At 44.6% G+C, this 12,724-nt stretch overlaps 4 protein-coding genes across 5 annotated transcripts; 3 read left to right on the top strand and 1 right to left on the bottom strand.

Annotated features, from left to right (window-relative positions):
* The first annotated feature begins 2,823 nt into the window (after positions 1-2,823).
* LOC9657144 (probable GTP-binding protein OBGC1, chloroplastic) lies at positions 2,824-5,309 on the top strand. The gene is made up of 6 exons (XM_002977754.2): positions 2,824-3,975; positions 4,103-4,376; positions 4,432-4,705; positions 4,766-4,922; positions 4,985-5,093; positions 5,168-5,309. Exons 1-6 carry the CDS (start codon positions 2,825-2,827, stop codon positions 5,255-5,257), a joined length of 2,055 nt encoding a protein of 684 aa, XP_002977800.2. The 5' UTR covers position 2,824; the 3' UTR covers positions 5,258-5,309.
* On the top strand, positions 5,173-7,995 carry LOC9657145 (pentatricopeptide repeat-containing protein At4g02750). 2 transcript variants are annotated; one of them, XM_024682787.1, is made up of 2 exons: positions 5,173-5,276; positions 5,337-7,995. In XM_024682787.1, the coding sequence occupies exon 2, from the start codon at positions 5,366-5,368 to the stop codon at positions 7,811-7,813; it is 2,448 nt and encodes an 815-aa protein (XP_024538555.1). In that variant the 5' UTR covers positions 5,173-5,276; positions 5,337-5,365; the 3' UTR covers positions 7,814-7,995. The 2 variants fall into 2 exon arrangements, with proteins under 2 accessions (XP_024538555.1, XP_024538554.1); XM_024682786.1 differs by having other exon boundaries at positions 5,185-5,276; positions 5,324-7,995.
* LOC9657146 (rhodanese-like domain-containing protein 14, chloroplastic) lies at positions 7,798-8,897 on the bottom strand. The gene is made up of 6 exons (XM_024682788.1): positions 8,626-8,897; positions 8,446-8,567; positions 8,320-8,393; positions 8,218-8,258; positions 7,991-8,162; positions 7,798-7,937 (listed from the first exon to the last, which is right to left on the bottom strand). Exons 1-6 carry the CDS (start codon positions 8,885-8,887, stop codon positions 7,817-7,819), a joined length of 792 nt encoding a protein of 263 aa, XP_024538556.1. The 5' UTR covers positions 8,888-8,897; the 3' UTR covers positions 7,798-7,816.
* A 149-nt stretch (positions 8,898-9,046) lies between these two features.
* On the top strand, positions 9,047-10,630 carry LOC9657792 (GDSL esterase/lipase At4g01130). The gene is made up of 5 exons (XM_024682801.1): positions 9,047-9,358; positions 9,420-9,623; positions 9,681-9,853; positions 9,907-10,189; positions 10,255-10,630. Exons 1-5 carry the CDS (start codon positions 9,106-9,108, stop codon positions 10,515-10,517), a joined length of 1,176 nt encoding a protein of 391 aa, XP_024538569.1. The 5' UTR covers positions 9,047-9,105; the 3' UTR covers positions 10,518-10,630.
* Positions 10,631-12,724: the final 2,094 nt, after the last annotated feature.

Below are 12,724 nucleotides of genomic sequence, written 5' to 3' on the forward strand. Positions count from 1 at the left end.
GGGGAGTGATTAACAAATTTTCCATGTCATTTTTTTTGTTAGTGAGATAGGGGAGCCAACAAACTGTATGCCTCAGCCAAGCCCCACATTTGCATAGGATTATCCATTGGTAGTAGCCAGAGCAATTGGTCATGCCTCTCAACTACTCCCATCTTTTCAATGGAGTGTGTAGAACTTAAACGAGAGAGATAGCACCAAGAAAGTGAATGGCTTGCTTGTACTGTCAGCCTCATAATCAAGCGGGTTTATTTATACAGTTTACAGTAAAATAAATTTACCAAATTATCACAAAGAAGAATAAAAAGACTTGGCAATGGTAACAAAAAATCTTTCACAATTTTTATAGTTGATATGGAAATTGAGATTCCTAGACAACTTCTCAATCCCCTCTACATGAATAGAGCAAAGTCTTTTAGCTCATTTTTCGCTTGAAAATCAAATGTAAAACATTACTAATTAACAATATTTCTCAATTTTCTTTTAGATACTTTACTTGTGTGGCAAAATTAACCTTATGTGGCATATGAGAACATATGTGCATTATATTTTCTATTGATTAACAGAGAGGAAACACTTCCTTCACCACCAAAGCCTTTTTCTAATTTAGCTCCATTGAGGGTACCATCTAAATGTTGCCACCAAGGTAAAACCATTTAGCTGGGATATTGGAATGTTTTTGAGCAAATGAACATGATTTTTACCCAAAAGAATTGCTTACTTTAGTTTTTGGACACTCTTCCTTCAGAATATTCTACCATTGTTACAAGTTTTATAATGAATGATTAATGTACTTTTGAGGTTGTAGTTCATGACTAGAATTGTCCTTTTTTTTAATATGCTTCCACTGACACTTCTACTCTAGCACTTTACTCTCGGTCACTATTTATTAGTGCTCATGTTTCAAATAAGTGGTTTTATTTTCCATAAGATTCATTTTGTTATTATAGTCATTCCATTAGTGGTTGTTATAATTGTGGTTAATCTGGTCATATAGCACAGTTTTATTATCAATCTTGTGAGTTTTATCATTATTCTGGATGTACTTCCTAATTTTATTGTCAGCATCCAAATTATACTCATTTAGTTTCTTGTGTTATTCCTTGTCCATAACAACTTCCTCAAGCTTATATAGCTACTAGTCCTAATAGACAACAACAATAAATATATGCTACCATCAATGATTCATCCCCTTCTATTTTGTTTTCAATAGAGGACTTTTCAACACAATTATGTGGTGCTTTGCTAACTTTTTGTTCTTCTTTTACTATTATTATTGAGTATAGTGATATGGTTAAGCACTCTGAATTTCATGATTATTAGGTTACTTTAGTTATGATTTTTTTTCTTAGTGATAATTCTAAGCATCTTATTGAAGGGATTTGCAAATTCTCTTTTGGTTTCTCAAAGGTGTTTTTCATATTTTATCACTTCACACTAATATTTTGTCACTATTATTTTACTAATGTTTAATTCTAATAGATATTCTATTTTGCATGGTCATCTTTTCCATGCTAAAATCATATTTATATCCTTGATTTTTTATATGTTACTCTAAAGGAGTTTTCTTCCAGTACTTGTGATTTATAACATGTTAGGCTTAGTCATTTCCATTTAGAAGCTATTAAACATATTTCTAAAGTGGTTGAAAGTTTTTCTTTTGGTATTCATCCTCATCATAATTGTGAGACTTGTGCTCTTGGCAAACTTCATTATCTTCTTTTTCTTCATTTTTCACATACAAGCACAGTTTCATTGGAATTTGTTCATTCAGATATTATTAGCCTATTTTCTGTCACACTCAATAGATCTCGATACTATATTCTTTTTATTGAATTTATTGTTTTTGATATAAAAGTGAAGTTTTTCTTTGATTTCAAAAGTACCATGGTTTTATGAAAAAACAAACTGGCTTATCTCATAAAGTTCTTCCTTTTCACAATGAAGGTAAATATATTTTTCAAGATTTTTGAAATTATTGTCAATCTACTGGTTTTGTTAACCAATATACAATTTATTCTATACCTCAACAAAATGGCATTTCAGAGCACAAAAATTATACCATACTTAACATAATATATTTAATACTTTTGCCAACATTTATTCCATATTCATTTTAATCAAAAGCTGATGCAACTATTATTTACATTTTAAACCATGTTTCTATATCTTATTTGGGGTATCATTATACTCTTTATAAAGTTTGGACGCACTGTAAAGTTTTTGGTTGTAAAAGTATATTTAGGGTTTTAATGTTTTACTCTTTTTGCCAAAATTAAATCTCCAAAACAACTTATGGTTTACATTGGATCATCACTCTTTTTTCTTCTTCTTTTCCCATCATTTCATGTTGTTTTTTAGGGTGTTATTAGCTGGGCTAGGTACTAGGGTGTATCCATGGATCTATAGCACGTATGTGATCCATGCTCATGTAATGACATCCTAGGTCAGATTTGCCAATGTAAAATATGCTTAAATTCTGGCTTTAGGGTGGCACTCTGTGCAATGACATCTTCCAGACACAATGTGGGATCCAACATGGGATCCAGGGCAATTGAACAATAGTGATGAACTCATGCAATAACATATGAATTTATTTGCATTGATATAATATACTCCTTACTTTCCATTAAATCTTTGGATCCTTTTCCCAGACTCTCTTATGAAGAGGAGAACATGATAGGAGTGGCTGGTCATCATGTTTTGGTGACTTTAAACTCCAACTTTAAATCTGTTTTATACATATATTTCTTTTATTTTAAATTAGCTTGGAAATTTAAATTTTTTCCAAAGAAAACATTTGGGTAGTGAAGAACCCTAAAATACAATGCTGCATTGCGCAGGATGTGGAAGCTCCTGCTTCTTCCAATCCCAGCGACGCCCTCCAGGTATGCTGCAGGGCAGAGATTACAGGAGAATGCAGGCCAGAAAGATTGGCCGGGCAGGGTCTAGCGCCATTGTTTTGGCATCCAAGAACAAATCCAGGAAGAAGAATGTGGAGGACGATGTCGCTGCATATACGACGGCTGCGTTGCCTCTGCTAGAGGAGTATGCTGCCGGATACAGCGTGGCTGTGCTAGAGAAGAAGAAAGATTTGTCATCCAATCTGGGAGCAAAGGAAACTTTGCAGCGTGAGAAATCTTCTTCCAAGAAATCCTCGCTGGAAGAGTTTCTCAAAGGGAAAGTTCGACCATTGGACGAGGACGAAGAGAAAGAAGAGAAGGAAGACGAGAGAGTCGAAGTTTGGGAAGGCGACTTGGGAAGCCCAATGACCGCCGAGGAGGAGCGCAAGCTACTGGCTGAAGCTGAGAAGGAGCTCTCGGAGCTCAGGAAGATGCATGGAGAGCGTTCCATTTTTGAGAATCGCTCGAAGCTTGGGATCGAAGAGGACGACGATGACGACCGCGTGGAAGTTTGGAAGGGAGATAAGATGGAAGTCTGGAACGAAGAGGAGGACTCTTCCACAGATGTTTCTACGAGTGACAAGGAAGATCGAGCAGGAAACAAGAAAGGCGTGCCTGCTGTGATGAGGTGCTTCGATCGAGCAAAGATTTACGTGAAAGCTGGGGATGGTGGCAATGGCGAGGTGGCCTTTCGAAGAGAAAAATACATCCCTCACGGTGGTCCATCGGGTGGTAATGGCGGACGAGGTGGAAACATATACATCGAGGTTGATCCATCGCTCAACTCGCTGCTGTGCTTCCGGAAGAGCGTGCATTTTCGTGCCGGACGCGGCAGCCACGGCCTTGGCAAGTCCCAGGATGGAGCTTTTGGAGACGACTGCGTCGTGAAAGTCCCGCCTGGAACAGTGGTGAGAGACGCGAAGAATTCAGAGACGCTACTCCTGGAGATGACAAAAGCTGGACACAGGGAATTGCTGCTTCCGGGAGGCCGTGGTGGCCGTGGAAATGCTGCGTTCAAGTCGGCGAAGAACAAGACTCCTCAGCTGGCGGAGCGAGGCGAGCAAGGAGCCGAAATGTTGGTTCTCAATCCCCTCCCTTCAAGCGTGATGGTTTGTTCTTCAGTTTTTTTTTTTTTTGTGTTCTTCCTGTCTTGATTTGTTTCTCTCGACTTTCTCTGATCTTTTGAGTTGTGATCTTTCCAGGTGGGTCGATCTGGAGCTTAAACTTGTGGCAGACGTGGGAATTATAGGTGTTCCAAACGCTGGAAAGAGCACGCTACTAAGTGCTATCAGTGCTGCTCGTCCCGCCATTGCTGCATATCCATTCACGACACTACTACCCAACCTTGGAGTGGTGTCGCTGGACTTCGATGCAACGATGGTTATAGCGGACTTGCCCGGGCTTCTCGAAGGTGCTCACGCTGGATACGGCCTCGGTCACGAGTTTTTACGCCACACTGAGCGCTGTCGAGTCCTGGTAAGCTTTTTCTTTTAAACTTTCCTGCGTGCTAAAAGTTTCTTTGGAAAACCAGATTCATGTTATAGACGGTACGAGTCCACAGCCAGAATTCGAGTACGATGCAGTGCGACTGGAGCTGGAACTGTTTGATCCTCGCCTTTGCTCCAAACCATCCATTGTTGCTTTCAACAAGATGGATGTCCCAGAGGCTGCTGAACGCTGGGAAAGTTTCCGGAAAGCTATGGAGTCTCGTGGAGTGGAGGTTCGTTCCATGAGCGCCGCAACCATGGAGGGCACATTGCAAGTTGTGCGTCATGCGTATAAGCTTCTACAGACAGCCCCAGTTGGTAAGTATGAAACACTACTTTTAACTCGACTGTGAAACTCTTTCTCTACTATCCTTGCAGAAGAACCCGTGTCGATCTCGAACGACGTAGCTTCGATGGTGAAAAAGGAGCGAAGTAGTCCCATTGGAGAATTTAAGGTGGACGTCGACCCAGAATCAGACCTGTGGCACATTTACGGTGCTGGTGTGGAGCGCTTCACGCAAATGACTAACTGGGAGTAAGCTTACATCTTTTTTATTCCCATTCTTTCGAGCATTACAGTTCTTACACGACTCGCAGGTATTTCGAGTCCTTGCAACGATTCGAGCGGGTCTTGGAATGCAGCGGCATAAATGCCGAGCTAAAGAGTAGAGGAATTCACGAAGGAGACAAAGTTGCGATCGGAGATGTACGTTAAATTCACACTCTTTGTTCTGTGCTATGAGCTCACTGTTTGTTTTTCTTTTTTCTTCGAACTTACAGCTAGTTTTCACTTGGCACGATTCCAATGATATTGCAAATGTGGGGACTTGGAGACGCGGCCAGAGAGGCTCAAAGAGTTGGCCACACTGATGCCTCGTTTGTACAAAAGGTGATATTTTTATCTACAATCTTTCGCTTCTCATCTGTGCGTTCCAGAGAGACATAAAAGGCCTGGTGGTTTAGGTTTTTGCAGCGAGAATGGCTACCAAAGCGGTGTTAACATTTGGAAGATACAAAGGCCAGCCTCTCGGTTCTCTTCCAGCGAACTATCTGCAATGGATGACACAGGAGCTAGACAACCACTGGAATGGCTTGGCAAGGCAAGTTCTATCAGAAAGAAAAGAAGGAGAAAGCTCGAGCACTCAAGAAGGTGGCAGCAACGTTTCTCCTCCGCAGAGCTCTCGCAAAGTCGGATCCATGGTTCTCACTTTCGGGAAGTACAAAGGCCAAGCGCTGGGCTCTCTCCCGGACGTGTACCTGGAATGGATGGCGAACAACATGCACACACACTGGGGGAGACACGCGAGAGAGTTTCTGGATAGCAAGCACGGTGGTGCTCGAGAAGTTCTCATCGCCCAAGAACAGGATGGATCGATCGCGCTGAAGAAGCAGATCCTGGCTTGTCAAGAGAGGAGAGACCTCGAGGAAGCCAAGCGGATCCACGCGCGGGTGAAAGCCAGCGCCTATCGCAACGACCGATACATCGCCAATCTTCTCATGGACATGTTTGGAGCTTGCGGGAGCGCGGAGACGGCGCTGGAGATCTTTGACAAGATCCAGGCGCCCAACATCTTCTCCTGGAACATCATCCTCAAGGTTGTCACGCAGAAGAATGCATGCGATCCAGAGGCGTGGAAGATTTTCGAGAAGATCCCGGAGAAGGAGAAGAATGCCGTGTCGTGGAACATCATGCTCGCCGCGCTCGCGGCCGAGAAGGGGAATTTGCGCAAAGTGGAGGAGTTTTTCTACGAGAGGATGCCCGTCAAGGATGTGTTCTCCTGGACTACGCTGCTCAATGCCTACATAACAAATGGGCGGTTTGACAAGGCCAGGGAGATCTTTGCGAGCCTTGATGACGAGAATGTAAACGCCGCTACGTGGAACACGATGATAGAAGGATATGCCCAGGCAGGGGATATGCTGCAAGCCAGAAAAATGTTCGATAGCATGCCCGAAAAGAGCGTTGTGTCGTGGAATTTGATGATAGCAGCCTATGGAAAGATACATAATGTGGGAGAAGCAAGAAACCTGTTTGAAAAAGTGAAGGAGAAAAACCAGGTGACTTGGAATGCGATGCTTGCTGTATATGCCCAGAACGGGCATCTGGAGGAAGCAAAAACCTTGTTTGCTGAGATCCCAAAGAAAGATGGCGCTTCGTGGACGTGTTTGCTGCAAGCACACTGCCATGCAGGGACAACCCATGATTCGGAGGAGATCCTGCAGAAGATGCCGTTTGCAAAGACTATTGTGCACTGGACGATGCTGCTGGATGCCCATGCAAAGGCCGGGAATCTCGATCGAGCGAGGGAAGTTTACGACCAAATGCCGGATCCGGATGCGATCGCGGCGAACGCCATGCTCGCCGCGTATGCACACAGAGGATACATGCACGAGGCAAATGCGCTGTTCGAGCAAGTTGGAGACAAAGTTGACGCCGCGACGAAGAACATCATGATCCTGGCGCATGGATCGTCCGGGAACTTGGAGGCATCCAAGCGACTATTCGACGAGATTATCGAGAGAGATCTCTACTCGTGGTCGTCGCTCATGCGGGCGTTCTCCTTGAGCAGCATGAACGAGGACGCGATTCATCTCTTTCGTTGCATGCTCGTCGAGGGCTTTGCTCCAAACGAAGTGATTCTCCTCGTCTACGCGACCGCTGCGTGTGGGCGTGCGAGCTCGCTGGACGATTCCCGGAGCTTCTTTGCAAACATGCTTCCGGACTATGGAGTCTCTCCCGGCCTAGATCACTACGACTGCATGGTTGGAGCTTTCGGAGCCGCGAAGAAGATGGAAGAAGCAAGAGAGCTCATTGATAGCATGCCTTTCGAAGCTGATGCTCAAGTGTGGATGACTCTACTCGCTTGCTGCCGGAGGCACTTGGACGCGGAGAATGGCAAGCTTTGCGCGGACAGATTGTTTGTCTTGGATCCAGAGAACGTTTCACCGTACAAGATCCTCGCGGAGATCTACAGCCAAACCGGGAGAGAGAAAGACATTGCTGGATTGAAGAAGATGGTGAGAGACAAAGGTCTCCACAAGCTCGAGGCCGAGAGCCTGATCCAGATCGATGGCATCACGCACAAGTTTCGAGTGGGAGACACCGCGCATCCGAGCATCAAGAAAGTTCGCAAGGAAGTCGCGAGGTTGACGAAGCTGATGGAGAGAGATCATGGGTATAAACACGAGAACTTGGGATGGAGCGAGTGTGGCGGCGGTGTTCACAGCGAGAAGCTTGCGATCGCGTACGCGCTGTGCGAGAAGAGCCGCGAGATCTCGCTCGTGAATAACTTGAGGATGTGCGGTGATTGCCATACTTCTGCGAAGATGATCTCCAGCGTGGTGAAAAGGAAGATCACGGTACGTGACACGCAGAGGCTGCATGGTTTTGAGAATGGTGTTTGCTCTTGCGCGGATACCTGGTAAGTTTTAGTCTATTGCGGTTCCAGAGGTGGGAAGATCGCGATGGATCCATTCGTTAAATCCACCCTGGAGGTGGAAAACGTTTGTGAATCCTGCTTCCTGGAGTTCATATGCCGCTTTCAATGATCTGTAGGGAGAGTTTCTTTGTGAGAGTTTTTGACGCGAGATCGATGAGAGTACCTCGACTGACGTCCAAAGAAGCGCTCGGGATCCTTGAACTTCTTTGCTTTAGGCCCCGTTCTCTCGACGTACGTGAGGAGAGTTCCTCCAATGCTGCACAGAACGATTACTTTCTTGTTCTTGTCGCCGTTAACAGCGTCGAGAGCTTTCTCCACGAATTCTGGGTTGCGCTCTGCCATGCAAGCTCTTTCAGTATTCTCTAGTTAGAAGCGAGGGGGAAATTTAACCTGTGCCAGAGAAGTTCGTAAGCAAGGCAAATCCCAGTCTCCTGCTCAACCAGACCAAAGCATAAGCAAAAACTCTTTGAGAAAAAAAAGAGAGTAGGAAACCTGGCATTTGCTTTGAGATCGTTTCCTTGAATTTGTCGGAACAAGGGAGCGGACTTTGTTCCCTCACCATGCACCTGACAAAGAAGAAAAAATCGATCTCGTGCCGAGGAATGATCCAAAAAGAACCTTTTCGAAGGGTTGACACTCACGAACGTCAATAAGAACAGCGTCACCGCTCTTCATCATCTTGTATGCTTCATCGCAATCGAGGCTCACCAGATTTCTCTCTGTTAGCTTTCGATGAATTTCTACAAAAGAAAGACATAGAACAAGAGAATCAATCGCTCGAAATTTCATAGCACTCACCAATCCAAGCAGTGTACTTGAATGCGTCGTCAAACAGGGATCCAACGTAGCCATTCCGGGCGGCGACATCGGCCTTGAGCTTGTTGAGCTTGGCCTCCATCGTGTTTTGCGACACGAATTTGTCGTAGAACCATCCCCGGCTGCTACTGACCTTGTTCGCCACGGGATCGCCATCGCGATCGCTTGCCCTAGCGCGTGTCCCCAAAACCTGATTTCGAGAAGGAAGAACTAGCGCTCGACTAGAAGAAAGCAATGGAGCCATTCATTTCACTCACTGGCGGAATATGCTAATTTTGAAAAATCTTCCAACAGAATATACTATTGTGGCGTGCTGGCAGAATATGCTGCAGACTTGACGGAATGTGTGTTAAGCTTATGGGGTAGAACCCTAAACATTCTCTTCGGGAAAAATGGCGGGATAGAGGAGCTGCGCAGCGACGCGCCTTGGATCGGCTGAAATATCCAAGATCATCCGCGGCGATGAGGTTTCCATCGCTTGTCTTGCTCGTGTTGTGCGGCATTTTGGCGCAGGGGCAACGCGACGACAACGGCGGCCACAGGTGCTTCCCAGCGATCTTCGGCTTTGGCGACGATTGGGGCGATGTCGGGAACCTCCAGGCGCTGTATCCGGCGGATCTTGAGAAGCTGGAGGACGAGGCGCCCTACGGGATGTCCTACTTCAAGAAGCCCGCGCGGCGGCTCTCGGATGGGCGCTTGATGCTGGATTTCGTCGGTAATATCGCTCTCCTTGCCCATTCTTGCTCGAATCTCATCTTCTTTTGGGCGATCCGCAGCTCAGGCGCTGGGAATGCCCCTTCTTTCGTCCTACGCTGTGGGGGTTGTTTCGAATTTGCAGCACGGCATCAGCTTTGCCGTTGCCGGGAGCACTGCGAGCTCGATTGGTTTGCAGCAGAACCCGTATCATCTCATGATTCAGATCCAGTGGCTCCAGAAGCTCGAGTCGGACGTGAGAGATGCTCTTGGGAATCAATCTCTTGGTAACTTGGCTCTTCCTTTTTGTTTCTACTTGCTTTTTCACTCCCGATTTTTTCCAGCTAAGACCACCGAGACTTTGCCTAACGAGCAGTCGTTCCAGGAGGGTCTCTACATGATTTCTACCGGGCAGAACGACTACAGATACGCATTCTTCCGCGATAACAGAACGGTTCGTGAAGTGGAGCGCACTGTAATCCCCTACGTCGTGGAGAACATCACAGCCACTGTTTTGGTAAGTTTTCCTCTAGACTGGCGTGTTTAACTTCACCAATTTTCCTCGTATAGTTCCTCTCGACGACTTTCAGAGCGGCCAACTTCATGGTCTTCAATCTTCCACCTCTGGGATGCTCGCCCGAGTTCCTGACCAGCTTTGCCAGCACGGATCCCAATGACTACGACACCATGGGCTGCCTCATCGACTACAACCGGATCACAGTTCTTCACAACGAGCGTCTCAGGGTCACCTTAGACGTGCTGCGAGCCAGCTTTCGGGACTCCGTCCGGAGGCTCATCTACGTCGACATGGCCGCCATGGTGACTGGCGTCGTATACGATCCTGAATCCAGAGGTATGTCCTTCCAGTCTTGCTTATTTCTCTTCTCTAGTTACGAAGCGTTCCTGCTTTGCTTCCAGGCTTTCAGAACGGACTAGAAGCTTGTTGTGGGACTGGAAAGCCATACAACTACGATCCGCGAGTTCCCTGTGGAACGCAGCGAGTGATCCGCGGCAGGAACTTGACCGCTCGTGCCTGTTCTAATCCGAAGCACTACGTGAGCTGGGACGGCATCCATACCACCGAGGCGTTCAACAAGGCCGCAATCCACTCGGTTCTTTCCGGACACTACATCGAGCCTCAAACGCAGCTTGGGTGCCGCTTCAACTTTAGCGAGTTTTGAAGCGTTACGTGATTACCTTTTTCTAGAGTTTGCGCTGTTCGTGAATAAGGAAGGATAATTTTCATGACAAAATAATTGTAACAATGAGCTTTTACAAACAAATCCACACTGCACACTCTAATTCACACACTAATCTAAACTTGCACAATGTTTCTTCTTCGCCATCTTTCGACAAAGATATGTTGCGGCCTTGCTTCTCTCGACTCTGTGCAGTCCTTTCTGTTGAGATATATGTTGCGGCTTTGCTTCTCTCTTCTCTGTGTAGTAGTCCCTTTGGGAGACATATAGAGGCCTTGCTTCTCGCTTTTCTGTGTAGTCCTTTCTCATTAATCCATTGCAAATTCCTTGCTTCTCGCTTTTGTGTGTAGTCCTTTCCTTGGAGACCTCTCTCTTAGAGGTGTAGTTCATAACCTTGTTGCACTCTCAATAATGATCAGAAGTTGCAGTGGCATTGTAGATGAATACTTCGTCCCTGTTCCTCTCCCAGTGGCAGTGGCAGCAGCAGAGGCAAGACCGAACAACCAGGACAAGATTAACCAACACAAAAGGAATCCACCTGACTGCTGCCAGGGGTATCAAAAAATGGTAGCTTTTCTTATAATTATTTTCAGCTGTGCATCATTTACAAAACTTACACTCTACAAATCTCACTCGCAAGAGGTTATTTACCATAGTAGTTACATAGTTGGTTTGTCTCAACTCCTGCAAAATTGGAAGAAAGAAAAAAAGTTCCTATCACCTTATTTGGGAAAACTTCTCTCACCACTCATATGAGGCATGAGACTGTCAGTGATGGAAGTAGCTAGAGAGAATCCAGCTTCCAGCTGGTGAGATGCAAACTTGGCAACATGCTGAAGGGGAGGAAGAGAAAGGCTAGAAGTAGTGAGGAGGAGAAGGAAGAGGTTTGTTGAAAGCTCTGTGTGGATGAGAGCTGTTGCATTATAAGCTAGATCCAACTGAGTCCTTGGGGGGTTGATGATGTCATTCTCCTAGCGATTGACTAGCATGAATGCTCACATGCCTGTGAATATTGTTTTCTATATGGTTTTTCTTGTAACTGGTTCGAATAAATGAAACTAGGTGAAAATGGTTTTTCAACAATGGTTATATGTATAGTTTGCACGTACATGTTCCAACATGATTCTTTTAAAGCATAGTAGGAACTGAAGATAGCTATCAATATATGTAACATATGAAGCTTATTATGCAATTATCAATCAATTTAATTTTTACTGTAGCTAGCATATGATTTGATCTCTAGAATGTTTATAAAAGACTTTTTTAATAGGCCAATTTTTATAGCAACTCAAATATGCTTAAAAATTATGGGATACTTTACCATTGCATTTATAATTTATAAACTTTGTTATAAATTATAACAAGTTTGCTTAGGAGAGACTCATGTTTTTGGGCAATGTGTGATGTGAGTACTAAAGTGAGAACGAAGGGATGAGAACTCAACACCCGAATAAGTAATAGACTGGGATGAAATAGAAGCATTCAAAAACTACCACTACATCTCTGCATTGGTATGACTTAACATGGGAGATCACATTACTATTCTCTTTCTATTTTTTTTAAAGCTTATGATTACTGTTTTCCATTCTTTGTCACGATACAAACTTTTGTTTGTAGGTTGCAGAACAAAGTTATGAAAAAAGAGAAGCTGAAGGAACAAATTGCCAACTTGCAGTGGCACTACTTTTTTCCAATCGTTCGAAAAAAATTTGGAGAGTGCCAGTCAATGAGCACCTTAAAATTATCGCAAATGCTACTAAAAAAAATAGTAATGCAAGGAGAAAATATGTTTAAAACCACCCTTGATGTTCTTTAATACAAGACGAAGGCATGGCCCGCCTTTAAACAATACAAAGTAAACACATTTAGCAATTGTACAGCTGATTACCATCTCTAAAATACAATTGCTGCATTCCTCTTTCTTGCACTCCCTCCAGGTATGCTGCAAGGCAGAGAGAATGCGAGCCAGAAAGACTGGCCGCGCATCACCTAGCACCATTGTTTTTGCATCCAAAGAATGTGGAGGACGATGTTGCTGCGTATAGAGGAGTATAGAGAATCCGCGTGGAAATTCTGTTTTTAAGTCTGCGAGGAGCAAGACTCCTCTGAAGCTTGATGATTTGTTCTCTGCTATTTTTGTTCTTCCTGTCTTGATCATACACGTTTCCTTCTTTCCAGTCGATGTGGAG

Source organism: Selaginella moellendorffii, unplaced genomic scaffold, assembly GCF_000143415.4.
Source record: "Selaginella moellendorffii unplaced genomic scaffold, v1.0 SELMOscaffold_35, whole genome shotgun sequence".
Classification (NCBI taxonomy): domain Eukaryota; kingdom Viridiplantae; phylum Streptophyta; class Lycopodiopsida; order Selaginellales; family Selaginellaceae; genus Selaginella; species Selaginella moellendorffii.

Excerpts from the sequence above, each read along its gene's own strand:
- LOC9657144 (XM_002977754.2), top strand. The coding sequence starts at position 2,825 with ATGCTGCATTGCGCAGGATGTGGAAGCTCCTGCTTCTTCCAATCCCAG. Across the intron at positions 3,976-4,102 it reads GGCGAGCAAGGAGCCGAAAT|GTGGGTCGATCTGGAGCTTA; the intron begins GTTGGTTCTCAA and ends TGATCTTTCCAG. Across the intron at positions 4,377-4,431 it reads CTGAGCGCTGTCGAGTCCTG|ATTCATGTTATAGACGGTAC; the intron begins GTAAGCTTTTTC and ends TTGGAAAACCAG.
- LOC9657145 (XM_024682787.1), top strand. The coding sequence starts at position 5,366 with ATGGCTACCAAAGCGGTGTTAACATTTGGAAGATACAAAGGCCAGCCT.
- LOC9657146 (XM_024682788.1), bottom strand. The coding sequence starts at position 8,887 with ATGGCTCCATTGCTTTCTTCTAGTCGAGCGCTAGTTCTTCCTTCTCGA. Across the intron at positions 8,394-8,445 it reads AGTGTCAACCCTTCGAAAAG|GTGCATGGTGAGGGAACAAA; the intron begins GTTCTTTTTGGA and ends CTTCTTTGTCAG. Across the intron at positions 8,259-8,319 it reads GATCTCAAAGCAAATGCCAG|GAGACTGGGATTTGCCTTGC; the intron begins GTTTCCTACTCT and ends CTGGTTGAGCAG.
- LOC9657792 (XM_024682801.1), top strand. The coding sequence starts at position 9,106 with ATGAGGTTTCCATCGCTTGTCTTGCTCGTGTTGTGCGGCATTTTGGCG. Across the intron at positions 9,359-9,419 it reads CTTGATGCTGGATTTCGTCG|CTCAGGCGCTGGGAATGCCC; the intron begins GTAATATCGCTC and ends GGCGATCCGCAG. Across the intron at positions 10,190-10,254 it reads ATACGATCCTGAATCCAGAG|GCTTTCAGAACGGACTAGAA; the intron begins GTATGTCCTTCC and ends CTTTGCTTCCAG.